Consider the following 13,250-nt stretch of genomic DNA (forward strand, 5'->3'; position numbering starts at 1 on the left):
ATCTGTCTTGTTGACACAGGCAGATGCCCGCTCTGTCACTGCGGGCAACGATTGTGGGTGGCCGGCGGACAGAGTCCACCCCACCCGCTAATTGGCTCCCCCGCTAGCCAGTGGGTGTGCGCCCACAAAATAGAGTTCCCGAGCCGAAACACAATGACAGCGATTCGCAAGAACGAGCCAACCTGCCGCCGTACAATGACGGCGACTGGTTGGCAAGTGGTTAAGCAAGAAAGTAAGCAGAAACAGTTGATAAGAGTATTTGAACCACATAGTGACCGGCGCACGCCGATGTACGTTGGCAGAATGGCACAGACAGGCAAATGGGCGTACCTGTACGCCCTTTGAATTTGCCGCCGTGCGCCTCGCCGGCGTTGCCAGCTCCGTGAGTCCGACCGCGGGTCCCGCAGACTCGATGTCCGCACGGATACCCACGATCGTCTCACGGAGAGGAAGAGCTAGGAGATGCTAATGTAAACAAGCATCTCCCCGTTCTGCCTAGCGATGACAATGATTGGGAGCTATGATCAGTGATGTGTCATACGTAGCCCCTCCCCCCCAGTTATAAACACTACCTAGGACACACTTAACCCTTCCCTAGCCCCCTAGTGGTTAACCCCTTCACTGCCAGTGTCATTTTTACAGTAATCAGTGCAAATTAATCGCACTGATCTCTGTAAAAATGACAATGGTCCCAAAAATGTGTCAAAATTGTCCGATGTGTCCGCCATAATGTCACAGTCACGATAAAAAACGTAGATCGCCGCCATTACTAATAACAAAAAAAAAATATGAATAAAAATGCCATAAAACGAACCCCTATTTTGTAGACGCTATAACTTTTGCACAAAAAAATCAAACACTTATTGCGATTTATTTACCAAAAATATGTAGAAGAATACGTATCTGCCTAAACTGAGGGAAAAAATTTTTTTTTTAAATATTTTTTGGGGATATTTATTATAGCAAAAAGTAAAAAATAATGCGTTTTTTTCAAAATTGTCGCTCTATTTTTGTTTATAGCGCAAAAAATAAAAAGCGCAGGTATGATCAAATACCACCAAAAGAAAGCTCTATTTTTGGGGAAAAAAAAGGACGTCAATTTTGTTTGGGAGCCACGTCGCACGGCAACTGTCAGTTAAAGCAACACAGTGCCGAATCGCAAAAAGTGCTCTGATCTTTGGCCAGCGAAATGGTCCGGGGCTTACGTGGTTAAAGTGCTAATAAACCCAAAGCCAAAAAACATATTACATTGCAGCTTACCAATCATTAGATGTGGTGGCTGCATCAGTTTTCTTTTCTTTGGCTTTTTACCCCTCTGTTTTCACCTGGTGATCTAGCCAGTAACACCTCCCGTATTCGTGAGACATAACCTTGAATGAATAAGCACAGGAGGCACGGCAGACAGCAACTTTGTCAGTCAGGGGGGTTAGTATTAAATTAATTCAATTTATTACCAGATTTCGATACACTAAACAAACTGAAGCCAAACTCCAGCTCACACTTTATAATCAGTTACAGCAAACAGTGCGGGGGTTATAGGTTTTGCATTAAAAAATAAAAGCAGATCATTTTAATAACCCCTGCCAGTGTTATGTGGTTTGTATCATTAATGTAAACAAACATTCTGCTGGAGAGCTTGTGCATTTGAAAACAACAGATTTGCAGGATGGATCACCAGATGAAAATAGAAAAAGGCCTAAAAAGGAAGCCAATGCAGCTATCACATCTAAGAACTGGTAATATGCAATATAATAAATGTTTGCTTTTGGGTTTAATACGGTTTTAAAGCTGTAATTGGGGGGGGCTACAGCACCTAAAACATTAGGTAAATGTAATAGTGAGTATCCCATCTCCTGCAGGGTGTTGCTGCTACTTCTTGTAAAAAATCCTTCTTTAAGGCATCCTTAATAGGAGCTGGATAGTGCCCCAAGTGTCAATATTACACTGCTGTATGGGATAACAGAGTTGTGCTGCTTGCCCACCCCCTTCTACTCTCTCCAACATTCGCAGACCTCATACTATTATTCTCACAATGCAGAGTTCTGAACGTGGAAGGGTGGATGTATGACAGGATCTCCACCGATTGTTCACAGGAGCAGTTTTTTTCTTTTTTACACAATAGTCATACATTTATCTACGACAATGGAATTACTGTTGCATCAGAATTATTGCAGTGCCCAAAGTGAATAGTGACTTCCTAACCTTTGCACAACATGTAGGGGCCAGAAAAATCTTTTGTAGGTCTTGGACGAATTTTGAGCCATGTCTTCTTTTCAGCGTTTTTCATTCGTCCTAGTAAAATATCTTTCTTGCACTTGTGGTCTAATTTTTCCCTGTGTGTAAAGTCCAGAGCTTTGATCCCTAAAAAGGTAAATTTATGCATGGAAATATAAAGCAAGAAGACATACAAACACATCAACCAGGTCTAGAAAAGCTTATTTTGTTAATGATTCAAAAACTTTACGATCTTTTTTGAAAAACAGTAAAAAAAAAATAGGATTTTAGTAGTCATACTTACCTGTAAAATCCTTTTCTTTGAGTACATCATGGGACACAGAGTCAGGCTAATATTCATTACCTGCTTGGTTATACTTCATCATTAGGTGAATGGACACTGGTTAACCAAAAGGTCTTCAGACAGGAAGTGATCCCCTATATAACCCCTTCCATACAGGAAGTACTTTAGTTTTGTAGCAAGCACTAAATCCTCAAAAAAGAGGGGAGGGATCTCAGTGTCCCATGATGTACTCAAAGAAAAGGATTTTACAGGTGATTATGACGAAAAAATCCTATTTTCTTTTTCATACATCATGAGACACAGAGTCAGGCTAATATTCATTACCTTCTGTGACGTCCCAGAGCAATAGCCTTGAGGGGAGGGAGACACCCTGCCAAACAATAGCCATCAGAACTGCGGCCGAAAGCCGAATCCTCGGCTGCTCGAACATACACTTGATAAAATTGTTAACGTATGCACTGAAGACCAGGCAGCAGCCTTTCAAATCTGAGCCACAGATACCTGATGGCGAAAAGTCCAGGAGGTTCCTACACCCCTGGTAGAATGAGCTCTCACCCTAAAGGGAGGACCGATGTTTCAGACCGTAGGCCTGAATGACCAATTGACGGACCCAATTGGCAATGGAAGCTGCCTGCCCCTTCTTCGTCCTTTCGGTAATCCAAAAAAAAAACCAAAAAAAAGTCTGCCTAGATCTGCGTAGATCCGAGGATCAAATAAACCTTGACTGCCTGGACAACATCCAAAGAATGCAGACGTCTCTTTCCTGCCAAATGAGGCTGAGAGAAAAAAAAAGAAGGCAAAATAATGTCCTTATTTAAATGAAAGGCCGACACCACTTTTGGCAAAAAAAGATGGAACAGGTAGTAACACGACTGTCATTGTGAAGGATCAAGTATGGTTCCCTGCATGAGAGGGCCGCCAACTCCGACACTTTTCTAGCCGAGGTGATAGCCATCAGGGAGGCTAGCTTGTGTGACAGCAAGTCTAATGGAATTTTCTTAGTAGGTTTAACCACTTGACCACTGGGCACTTAAACCCCCTTCCTAACCAGACCAATTTTCAGCTTTTGGTGCTCTCACATTTTGAATGACAATTACTCAGTCATACAACACTGTACCCATATGAAATTTTTGTCCTTTTTTTCAGACAAATAGAGCTTTCTTTTGGTGGTATTTAATCACCGCTGTTTTTTTTATTTTTTGTGCTATAAAAGAAAAAAAAGACTGAAAATTTGGTAAAAAAATTAATTTTTCTTTGTTTCTGTTATAAAATTTAGCAAATTAGTAATTTTTCTTCATAAATGTTGGCCAAAATTTATACTGCTACATATCTTTGGTAAAAATAAGTACAAATTGGTGTATATTATTTGGTCTTTGTGAATGTTAGAGAGTCCAAAAGCTATGGTGCCAATATCTGAAAATTGATCACACCTGAAGTACTGGCAGCCTATCTAATTTCTTGAGACCCTAACATGCCAGAAAAGTACAAATACCCCCCAAATGACCCCCTTTTGGAAAGAAGACATTCCAAGGTATTTGAAAAGATGCATGGTGAGTTTTTTGAAATTGTCATCTTTTCCCACAATTCTTTGCAAAATCAAGATTTTTTTTTTTTCTTTTTTTTTTTTCACAAAATTGTCATATTAGAAGGTTATTTCTCACACACAGCATATGCATACAACAAATTATACCCCAAAACACATTCTGCTATTCCTCCCGAGTACAGCAATACCACATGTGTGAGACTTTTACACAGCCTGGCCACATACAGAGACCCAACATGCAGGGAGCACCTCCAGGCGTTCTGGAGCACCCAGGCTAATTCTGACATTTCTCTCCTACATGTAAAAATAATCATTTATTTTCTAGAAAATTACATAGAACCCCAAAACATTATATATATATATATATTTTTTAGCAAAGACCCTAGAGAATACAATGGCGGTTGTTGCAACTTTTTATCTCGCACGGTATTTGCACAGCAATTTTTCAAACGCGTTTTTTTGGGGAAAAAAAACAGTTTTGTGCTTTAAAAAAAAACAAAACAGTAAAGTTAGCCCAATGTGTTTGCATAATGTGAAAGATGAAATTATGCCGAGTAAATAGATACCTAACATGTCACCCTTCAAAATTGCACACGCTCGTGGAATGGTGCCAAACTTCGCTACTTAAAAATCTCCATAGGTGACGCTTTAAAATTTTTTACTGGTTACATGTTTTGAGTTACAGGAGGTCTAGGGCCAAAATTATTGCTCTCGCTCTTACGTTCGCAGTGATACCTCACATGTGTGGTTTGAACACCGTTTTCATATGTGGGCGGGACTTACGTATGTGTTCACTTCTGCATGCGAGCACACGGACAGGGGCCCTTTAAAAAAAAATTTTTTTTTTTTTTTTTTTTTTTTATTGTTCATTTTACTTTATTTATTTTAGTTTGACACTTTTTTCCCCCCCAAAAAATTTTTGATCACTTTTATTTCTATTACAAGGAATGTAAACATCCTTGTAATAGGAATATGGCATGACAGGTCCTCTTTACAGTGAGATATGGGGTCAATAAGACCCCACATCTCACCTCTAGGCTGGGAAGCCTGAAATAAAAAAATAAAAAAAAACGATCCCAGCTTCGATTGTAGCGGTGAGTCGTTAGAAGCACCGGAGGGTGGCGGGAAGGGGGGGGCATCCCCTCTCGCCTCCCATAAGAACGATCAAGCAGTGGAACAGCCGCTATGATCATTCTTATGGTGTAGGAAATCGCTGGCTGAAAAAGCTGATATCTGAATGATGCCTGTAGCTGCAGGCATCATTCAGATATCCCCGCTCAAAGTCAAGGACGTCATATGACGGTGGGCGGGAAGTGGTTAAAAATTGCAGGGTATTGCGGAGTATTGCTGGGTATATTGCAGAGTATTGCTGGGTATATTGCAGAGTATTGCTGGGTATATTGCAGAGTATTGCTGGGTATATTGCAGAGTATTGCTGGGTATATTGCAGAGTATATTGCATAGTATTGCCAGTATATTGCATAGTATTGCCGGTATATTGCAGAGTATTGCCGGGTATATTGCAGAGTATTGCCGGGTATATTGCAGAGTATTGCCGGGTATATTGCAGAGTATTGCCGGGTATATTGCAGAGTATTGCCGGGTATATTGCAGAGTATTGCCGGGTATATTGCAGAGTATATTGCATAGTATTGCCGGTATATTGCAGAGTATTGCCGGGTATATTGCAGAGTATTGCCGGGTATATTGCAGAGTATTGCCGGGTATATTGCAGAGTATTGCCGGGTATATTGCAGAGTATTGCCGGGTATATTGCAGAGTATTGCCGGGTATATTGCAGAGTATTGCCGGGTATATTGCAGGGTATATTGCAGGGTAGTGCGGGGTATATTGCAGGGTAGTGCGGGGTATGTTGCAGAGTATTGCAGGGTATGTTGCAGAGTATTGCAGGGTATGTTGCAGAGTATTGCAGGGTATGTTGCAGAGTATTGCGGGGCATGTTGCAGAGTATTGCGGGGTATGTTGCAGAGTATTGCAGGGTATGTTGCAGAGTATTGCAGGGTATGTTGCAGAGTATTGCTTGGTATTTTGCAGAGTATTGCAGGGCATGTTGCAGAGTATTGCAGGGCATGTTGCAGAGTATTGCTGGGTATGTTGCAGAGTATTGCTGGGTATGTTGCAGAGTATTGCTGGGTATGTTGCAGAGTATTGCTGGGTATGTTGCAGAGTATTGCTGGGTATGTTGCAGAGTATTGCTGGGTATGTTGCAGAGTATTGCTGGGTATGTTGCAGAGTATTGCAGGGTATGTTGCAGAGTATTGCAGGGTATGTTGCAGAGTATTGCAGGGTATGTTGCAGAGTATTGCAGGGTATGTTGCAGAGTATTTCTGGGTATGTTGCAGAGTATTTCTGGGTATGTTGCATAGTATTGCTGTGTATGTTGCAGAGTGTTGCTGGGTATGTTGCAGAGTATTGCAGGGTATATTGCAGAGTATTGCAGAGTAGTGCAGGGTATATTGCAGGGATGGCTGAGCATGGAGGGATGGATGTGACTGTAATTGTCACTGAGCACTGCTGTGGGCACTACACATGCAGCCCACAGCGGTGCTGCCATCCGATCCCTCCCCCTCGCACTGTACCGAGAGGGGAGGGAGGAACCGGCGTCATGACATGATGCCGGTTTGTTGACATGTGATTGCTCCGTCATTTGACGGAGTGATCACATGGTAAACGGCCGCGATCAGCGGCCGTTAACAGTGATGCGCCGGGTCCTCTGGACCCGGCGGTCACGGAAGTTCTCGGGTGTGCGCCCCAGGGGGCGCGTGAGAGCAGGTTTCTGGGATGACGTTCATGGATGTCCACCCAGAACTAGCCGACCGCGCTGCAGCCGTCTTTCGGCTATGGCCCGGTCGGCAAGTGGTTAAATGGTTGTTTCTGTAACACAGACAGCACCAAGTTCAAGTCCCAAGGACACATAGGTGACCTAATGGGGGAAGCAAGCAAGTTGCCCCTTGCATAAAGGTTTGGATCAGTGAATGGGAGGCTAAAGGCCTTTGGAAGAATACTGATAGGGCCGAAACTTGACCTCTGATTGTACTCAAAGCCAATTTCATTGCCACAGCTGACTGTAGAAAAGAGAATTCTCCCAATCACATATTTCCGAGGATGCTATTTTTTGGCTTCACACCGAGCAATATAAGTCTTCCAGACCTTATGATAAATCTTCCTAGTGATAGCTTTTCTAGCATTCACTAGAGTAGACAGCACTGGTCCTGAGATGCCACGGTCCTTTAACACTCAGGCTTCTATAGCCATGCCATCAAATTTAGAGACTGTAAATTAGGGTGGAATATAGGACCTTGATACAGTAGATCGGGGCAACGTGGAAGCGTCCATAGCCTGTCTATTGTCAGTCTCACAATCTCCGGGAACCAGGACCTTCTGGGCCAGGCTGGTGCCACCAGAATGACTGGTCTCCCTCTCTCCGAATCCTGCGCAACAAATGTGGAAGGAGAGGGATCGGAGGGAAAGCATAAATCAGGGAGTACTGGCTCCATGGAACTATAAGAGCATCTGCTCCAATTGCCAGAGGATCTCTTGTTCTGCTGTAGCTTGTTGTTGAACCTGGATGCCAGTAGGTCGACCTCTGGCAATCCCCAAGGTTGGCAATTTTCCTGGAACACCTCTGGGTGTAGGGACCATTCCCCTAGGCAGATCTGCTGGTGGCTGATATAACCTGCCTTCCAGTTCTCTACACCTGGGATATGGACTGCCGATATTATTGGCACATGTTCCTTTGCCCAGGCTAGGATGTAGTTCACCTCCTTCAGAGCTGAACGACTCCTGGTACCGCCTTGGTGGTTTATATAGGCCACTGCAGTGGCACTGTCGGACTGAACCCTAATGGGGCAGTCCTGAAGCTCCACCATCTAGGATCTTAGGGCCAGACGTACTGCCCGTAATTCTAGGACGTTGATGGGCAAGGTCTGATCTGTCCCTGGAAAAGAGAGATTAAATTGCGCAAATCTATAATATAAAGTTCTAATACAATCAACCTGTGTACAATAAAATTCTAATACACTCAAAATCTGTTGGGATTCAAGTCCATATAGTGTGTCAAAAGGTGTGTTTTTAAACAAAACTGGTAATATAATCAGGCTGTGTTGAGATTCAAGTCCACGTGTTTCTCAAGTGTGTCCAAGTGTTTAAAAAAAGATAGAACAAAACTGATGATGTCAGGCATTCACGTTGAAATTTAAGACTTCCTATTCAATGTTGACTGATAAGGGGGGGTGCTTACCGGATAAGGTGGATCTCCAGTAATAGAGATCAAATGGGCTCAGTGATATAGATATTCCTTCAAAGGCACCTCCGGAACTGATGTTACACTCGCTCAGGAATGGGTCGGTCCGACCATGGATATTCCTCCTAATACACCTCCTGAACCCGTATTCCTCCCGATGCAGCGGATTGCTGTTACATGCAATGTTTCCACACAGCATTAACCGATCCTCCTATATATAAATAAGTGAATATAGCGCTAACAAACACAATAAAAGTGAAAAAAAACTAAATAAATATATATATATAATGAACAAAACAAAGGCCAAAAATCGTGACTAAAGTGCTCCAATCCCAAGTGAAGGAAATGCAAAATGCTTCAGAGATATTCAGGTGTACACAACACCCCCTCATGTGTCCCCACTTACCGGATCCAAATGACACCCAGCTTTTCAGTCTGGGGATCAATTAAAGCTTGATAGTAATATCCAGGGATGATGGATTGGTGTCAGATCATCAGCTCAAAGGTTCTTTTAGAATGGTTCTCAGCCTCCAAGGTCCTTGATGACGCCCCGTGGGAGGGTGAATTTCCGGTATTACTGACGTCACTTCCGGTCCTGTGGAACGCACGCCAGGAACTGCGTTTTTACACATACAACTCCATGATTGTGCCTGTTTTGATCTTACTTTTTGTAAGTACCCATTCCCTTATGCAATACAAAACATTTTAATAGTACTTCACTCAGTCCCATTCTTTTTCATTTCTGGGTACCAGTTTATCCGGCTGAGAAACATTCTAAAAGAACCTTTGAATACCACCTGAATATCTCTGAAGCATTTTGCATTTCCTTCACTTTGGATTGGAGCACTTTAGTCACGATTTTAGGACTTTTTTAGTATATATATTTATTTTGTGTTTTTTTTTTTTACTTTTATTGTGTTTGCGAGCGCTATATTCATTTATTTATATTTTTCCAAGTGATCAGCACTTTGTGTATAGCAGCTGCCTTTGTCTAATTTCTTGTTTTTCACACCATTAGCGCGAGTATATATTTTCACGGATCCTCCTATATGTCTTCCAAACTCAGATTTATTTACCAGGTAAAGAGAAGAGGAGACTTCATGGTGCAGTATTTACGATAAAAGAATTTATTGCAAAGACTTCGATAGAACACTGACATCCAAAGGCAATGAAACAGTTTTCAAACAGCCGAGGCTCAAGCCAGCCAGCTGATGCAAGGTGACGTCGTCAGAGACTAGTGCTTCACCCTGTTGAATGTCAACGCAGTCTGATGATATCACCAGTTTTGTTTGAAAACACTACTTTTGACACACTATATGGACTTGAATGTCAACACATTTTGAGTGTATTCGAATGTTATTGCACACAGGTTGATTGTATTAGAACCTTAGGTTTGCGCAATTTAATCTCTTTTCCATTACTTATGAGCTGTATAGTCAGGCTAATTAACTTGCAGCACCTATACCTAATCACATTATCTTCACGGTTAAGGAATTAACCTCATCTTCTCTCCCCCTTGTTTCAGCACCTTAATTGTTGTTTTTTTCACTTATTAAATAATAGGAGGCAGCGCAGATTTTCCACTATACACTGCTCTGTCCCTGGCCATTTCCCCTGGGCTGTGAGCTCATCTAGAGTCACTCCCCAGCCTGAGAGACTGGCATCTGTAGTCAGTACTCTCCAAGTTACCGGGAGAAAAGTATTTTCCTTTTTGCAGGTTCTGATCCTGCAATCACCAGTTTAGGCTTAAGCATGCCTGAGGAGATAAGCACATTGGATAATCCAGGGCTTTTCTTCCAAGCCAACAAGATGTCTTGTAAAGGCCTGGAATGGAACTGGGCATAGGGCACTGCCTCGAAGGAGGATACCATCCTCCCTAAAAGACTCATACAGAGCCGAATGGAGGGTTGTCTGGTGTCCCTTATCTGACACACCTGATCCTTCAGGGCACAGATCCTTACAGTGGCAAGAAAACTTGGACCGTGTTTAGAATCAGACCTAAATATTTTAGAATTTAAGCTGGTCTCAAGGCTGACTTTTCGGTATTTATGATCCAGCCTAAGTTTTTCAAATACCTCACTGTGTATATTATGCTCTGTTCTAGAGCCTGTACTGAGTGATCTCTGAGCAGGAGCTCCTCCATATACCCGAGTACCCGGATCCCTTGGGCCCCTAAAAGACCCAGTACTAGTACCTTTGTGAACAGCCGAGGAGCTGTAGCAAGCCCGAAGGGTAGAGCCACAACTGAAAATTAATTTCCTCTACTGCAAAACGTAGGAACCTCTGATGAGGCTGAAAGATAGGTTTGTGTAAGTAAACGTCCTTTATAATCTATGGAGGCTAAAAAGTCTCCCCTCTGGAGTGAGATTACTACTGAGCGGACAGACTCCATCCGAAAGGATTGTATCAATAGATACTCGTTCAGGGACCTTAGGTCCAAAATGGGCCTTGGGTCCCCGTTTGGTTTCTGAACCATAAACAGGTTTGAGTAAAACCCTGTGCCCCTTTCGGATACCGGAACCTCTACAATCACTCCTTGATGCACTAGATGATGTAGTGCCTGAAGCAATAGGTTTCTTTTTGGAGGATCCGAAGGAACGCTGGATCTTAGAAACCTCTGAGTGGGCACCCCCCTGTAACTCCAGCTTGTAACCGCGAGATATAATTGAGTTGACCCACTCGTCCTGAATTGTTGTTTTCCAAATGTCCGCCAAAGTGCAGCAGCCTTCCCCCACCCGATGGAGTGGGGGTGTCCCCTCAAAAGGAGGGCTTGGCACTGGGTTTAGAAGAATTTTGGACCCAGGGCCTTTTCTGGCCCTGGCCTTGCCCCTAGCCCTAGCACCCTGCTGGCGGCGGAACCGCCCTGACACAGACGTTTGAGGGAGCAGGTCCTGGGTTTTAAAACAAGGGATGTTTGGTGCTTTTCTTCACAGGACGTAGAGAACTATTCCCTCTGGAAATCTTTTGGATTTGTCCAAGTGATCACGAGGAATAACCATCTTACTTTCAGGCAGATCATCCCCCTGGTTAGGCCTATCCGGCCGTTTGACTTGATCCTTTACGGACTGGCAAATACCAATTGCTGCAACAGCTGGCTGCATGGCTGAACTGGCCAAAGAAAAGGAAGCTTTTAATAATAACTCCAGTTTCTTGTCAACAGGGTCTTTTAAGCCCTGTGCGTTATCTACCAGACAAGTTAAGTTCTTGTTTAAGGAAGAGACTGCAACTACGGCCGGCATGCTCCATTTTTTAACAAACTTTTCATCAATGGGATATAAAAGGGAAAACCTTTTAGGAGGCAAAAGAGTCCTGTCAGGATGTTCCCAATCAGCATACACCGCCTGTTCAAACAGGGGGTGTAGCGGGAAAGTCTGTGCGACCTGCAAAGGTCTCAGAGATCCCAAAGAGGACCAGGGGGGCTCAGTCACCTCTGCAAGAGGCAACTTAAAGGCAGAACGAACCATTTCAGTCAGGATAAAAAACCTCTGCGACTGAGAGGCAGACATCAAATGGATATCTTCTTGTCCAGATTGCTCGGAAGCAGACTTATCTGCCGGGCACTCCACCCAATCCTGAGCTTTAAGCTCTTCCCCATCCTCAACCCATTCCTGCTCCAGACGAGGCGATTCCGGGGAGGGGAATCTGTCATGCTTCCTGCCACCCTGTGGGATGGATGCAATCATGCCGGCAATCCTGTGCTCTAACCCGGCTAGGGCTGTGGACAGTTTATCCTTAGTGATAAAGGGTGAAGCAGCAGTGTTGACTGTAGGCACAATACCAGATAGGCGCAGCGGCTCAGATTGCCCGGGAGCCTATGGTCTTTCAGGGGATAAAACATTAGGGATACTACTAGGTTCATCAGGAACTATCGATGATGTAGGGGTGCCCTTCCCTGTGGTGTTAGCCCCACTCCTCTTTTTAGAAAACATTCAATGCCGCAAACAAAGAGTACTTGGGTGTAGTTAAAACACCTCAAAAGGGAGACCCGTTAATAGGGCTCACCAAGCCCCTATGCAACAATCATGCTAAGCACCTTTAGCCTGCCAAGCAACACCTGTTGACTCACGTGACCCGGGTAAGGAGAAATTAACCACTGCAAGTGTCTGTTCAGAGCCTGCTCTGTGTCCCACAGCTGCCTTCTGGAAGCACCACATGCTTGTCATACACAGCTTAAATAAGCTGGGTGTGCGCCGGAATGTTCAATGCGTGTGCGGTCCCGGCGAGTGGGTGTGACTGTATTCACGTACGACGCAAATCTTTGTGCACCCATATAAAGCTACGACGCATGTGCGGCAAATCCACGTGCGCCATGGCCGCCAAACAAACTGCTGAGCCCAGGGGCGCTCTTGCAAACGCACGTGCGCCGTGGCAAACCAAGGCGAAATGGCGCACCGTATTGTGCCATCGTACAGGTAAAAGAGGTACACTTTGCAAACACCCACAGCTAGCCCAGATCTCCCCGTATGGTCACCGCACACAAGTGTCCAGCCTTTAAGCGAGCTTGACTGATTGTTACAGTCACTGGGACACCCCACAATAATAAAATAAAGGGGTTTCACTTACCCGTCCAGGCGCAGGGCCACTTAGGAACTAAGGGCCCAATCTTCACCATTCACGGCGGGTTCTTGTCACTTGAACCTTCAAGAACTGGGTACATTTTTCATGTTTAGGGTCCACTCCCTTGGACCTGTACAGCACCCTGCAGGAAATGCCTTAGCGCTGTAGTGTCTAGGATTTCCACTCCGCAGGGTCCAGCGCCCGGAGGCCACATTAAAGGCAAAACCTTGCAGGATCCTGAGTCGTCTGTGAGGCTCGGGTACCATTTATCTAAGCATAAAAGCCTGTGTCAAATGGATCCAATCGGTCAATCCCTTGATTCACTTTTGGAACCATTTGTGAGACTAGAGACCTGGAGCTTAGAGAGC

General features: G+C 44.1%; 1 protein-coding gene across 4 annotated transcripts in view; it reads right to left on the reverse strand.

Annotated features, from left to right (window-relative positions):
• ZC3H7B (zinc finger CCCH-type containing 7B) overlaps positions 1–13,250 on the reverse strand; it is a 560,902-nt gene that overhangs the window by 290,544 nt on the left and 257,108 nt on the right. For all 4 annotated transcript variants that reach the window (XM_073592637.1, XM_073592638.1, XM_073592636.1 and 1 more), the window contains one exon: positions 2,203–2,361. In XM_073592637.1, coding sequence (XP_073448738.1) covers positions 2,203–2,361 — 159 coding nt within the window. The remainder of the gene's footprint in view (positions 1–2,202; positions 2,362–13,250) is intronic.

The sequence above is a fragment of the Aquarana catesbeiana genome, linkage group LG07 (assembly GCF_042186555.1).
Source record: "Aquarana catesbeiana isolate 2022-GZ linkage group LG07, ASM4218655v1, whole genome shotgun sequence".
Classification (NCBI taxonomy): domain Eukaryota; kingdom Metazoa; phylum Chordata; class Amphibia; order Anura; family Ranidae; genus Aquarana; species Aquarana catesbeiana.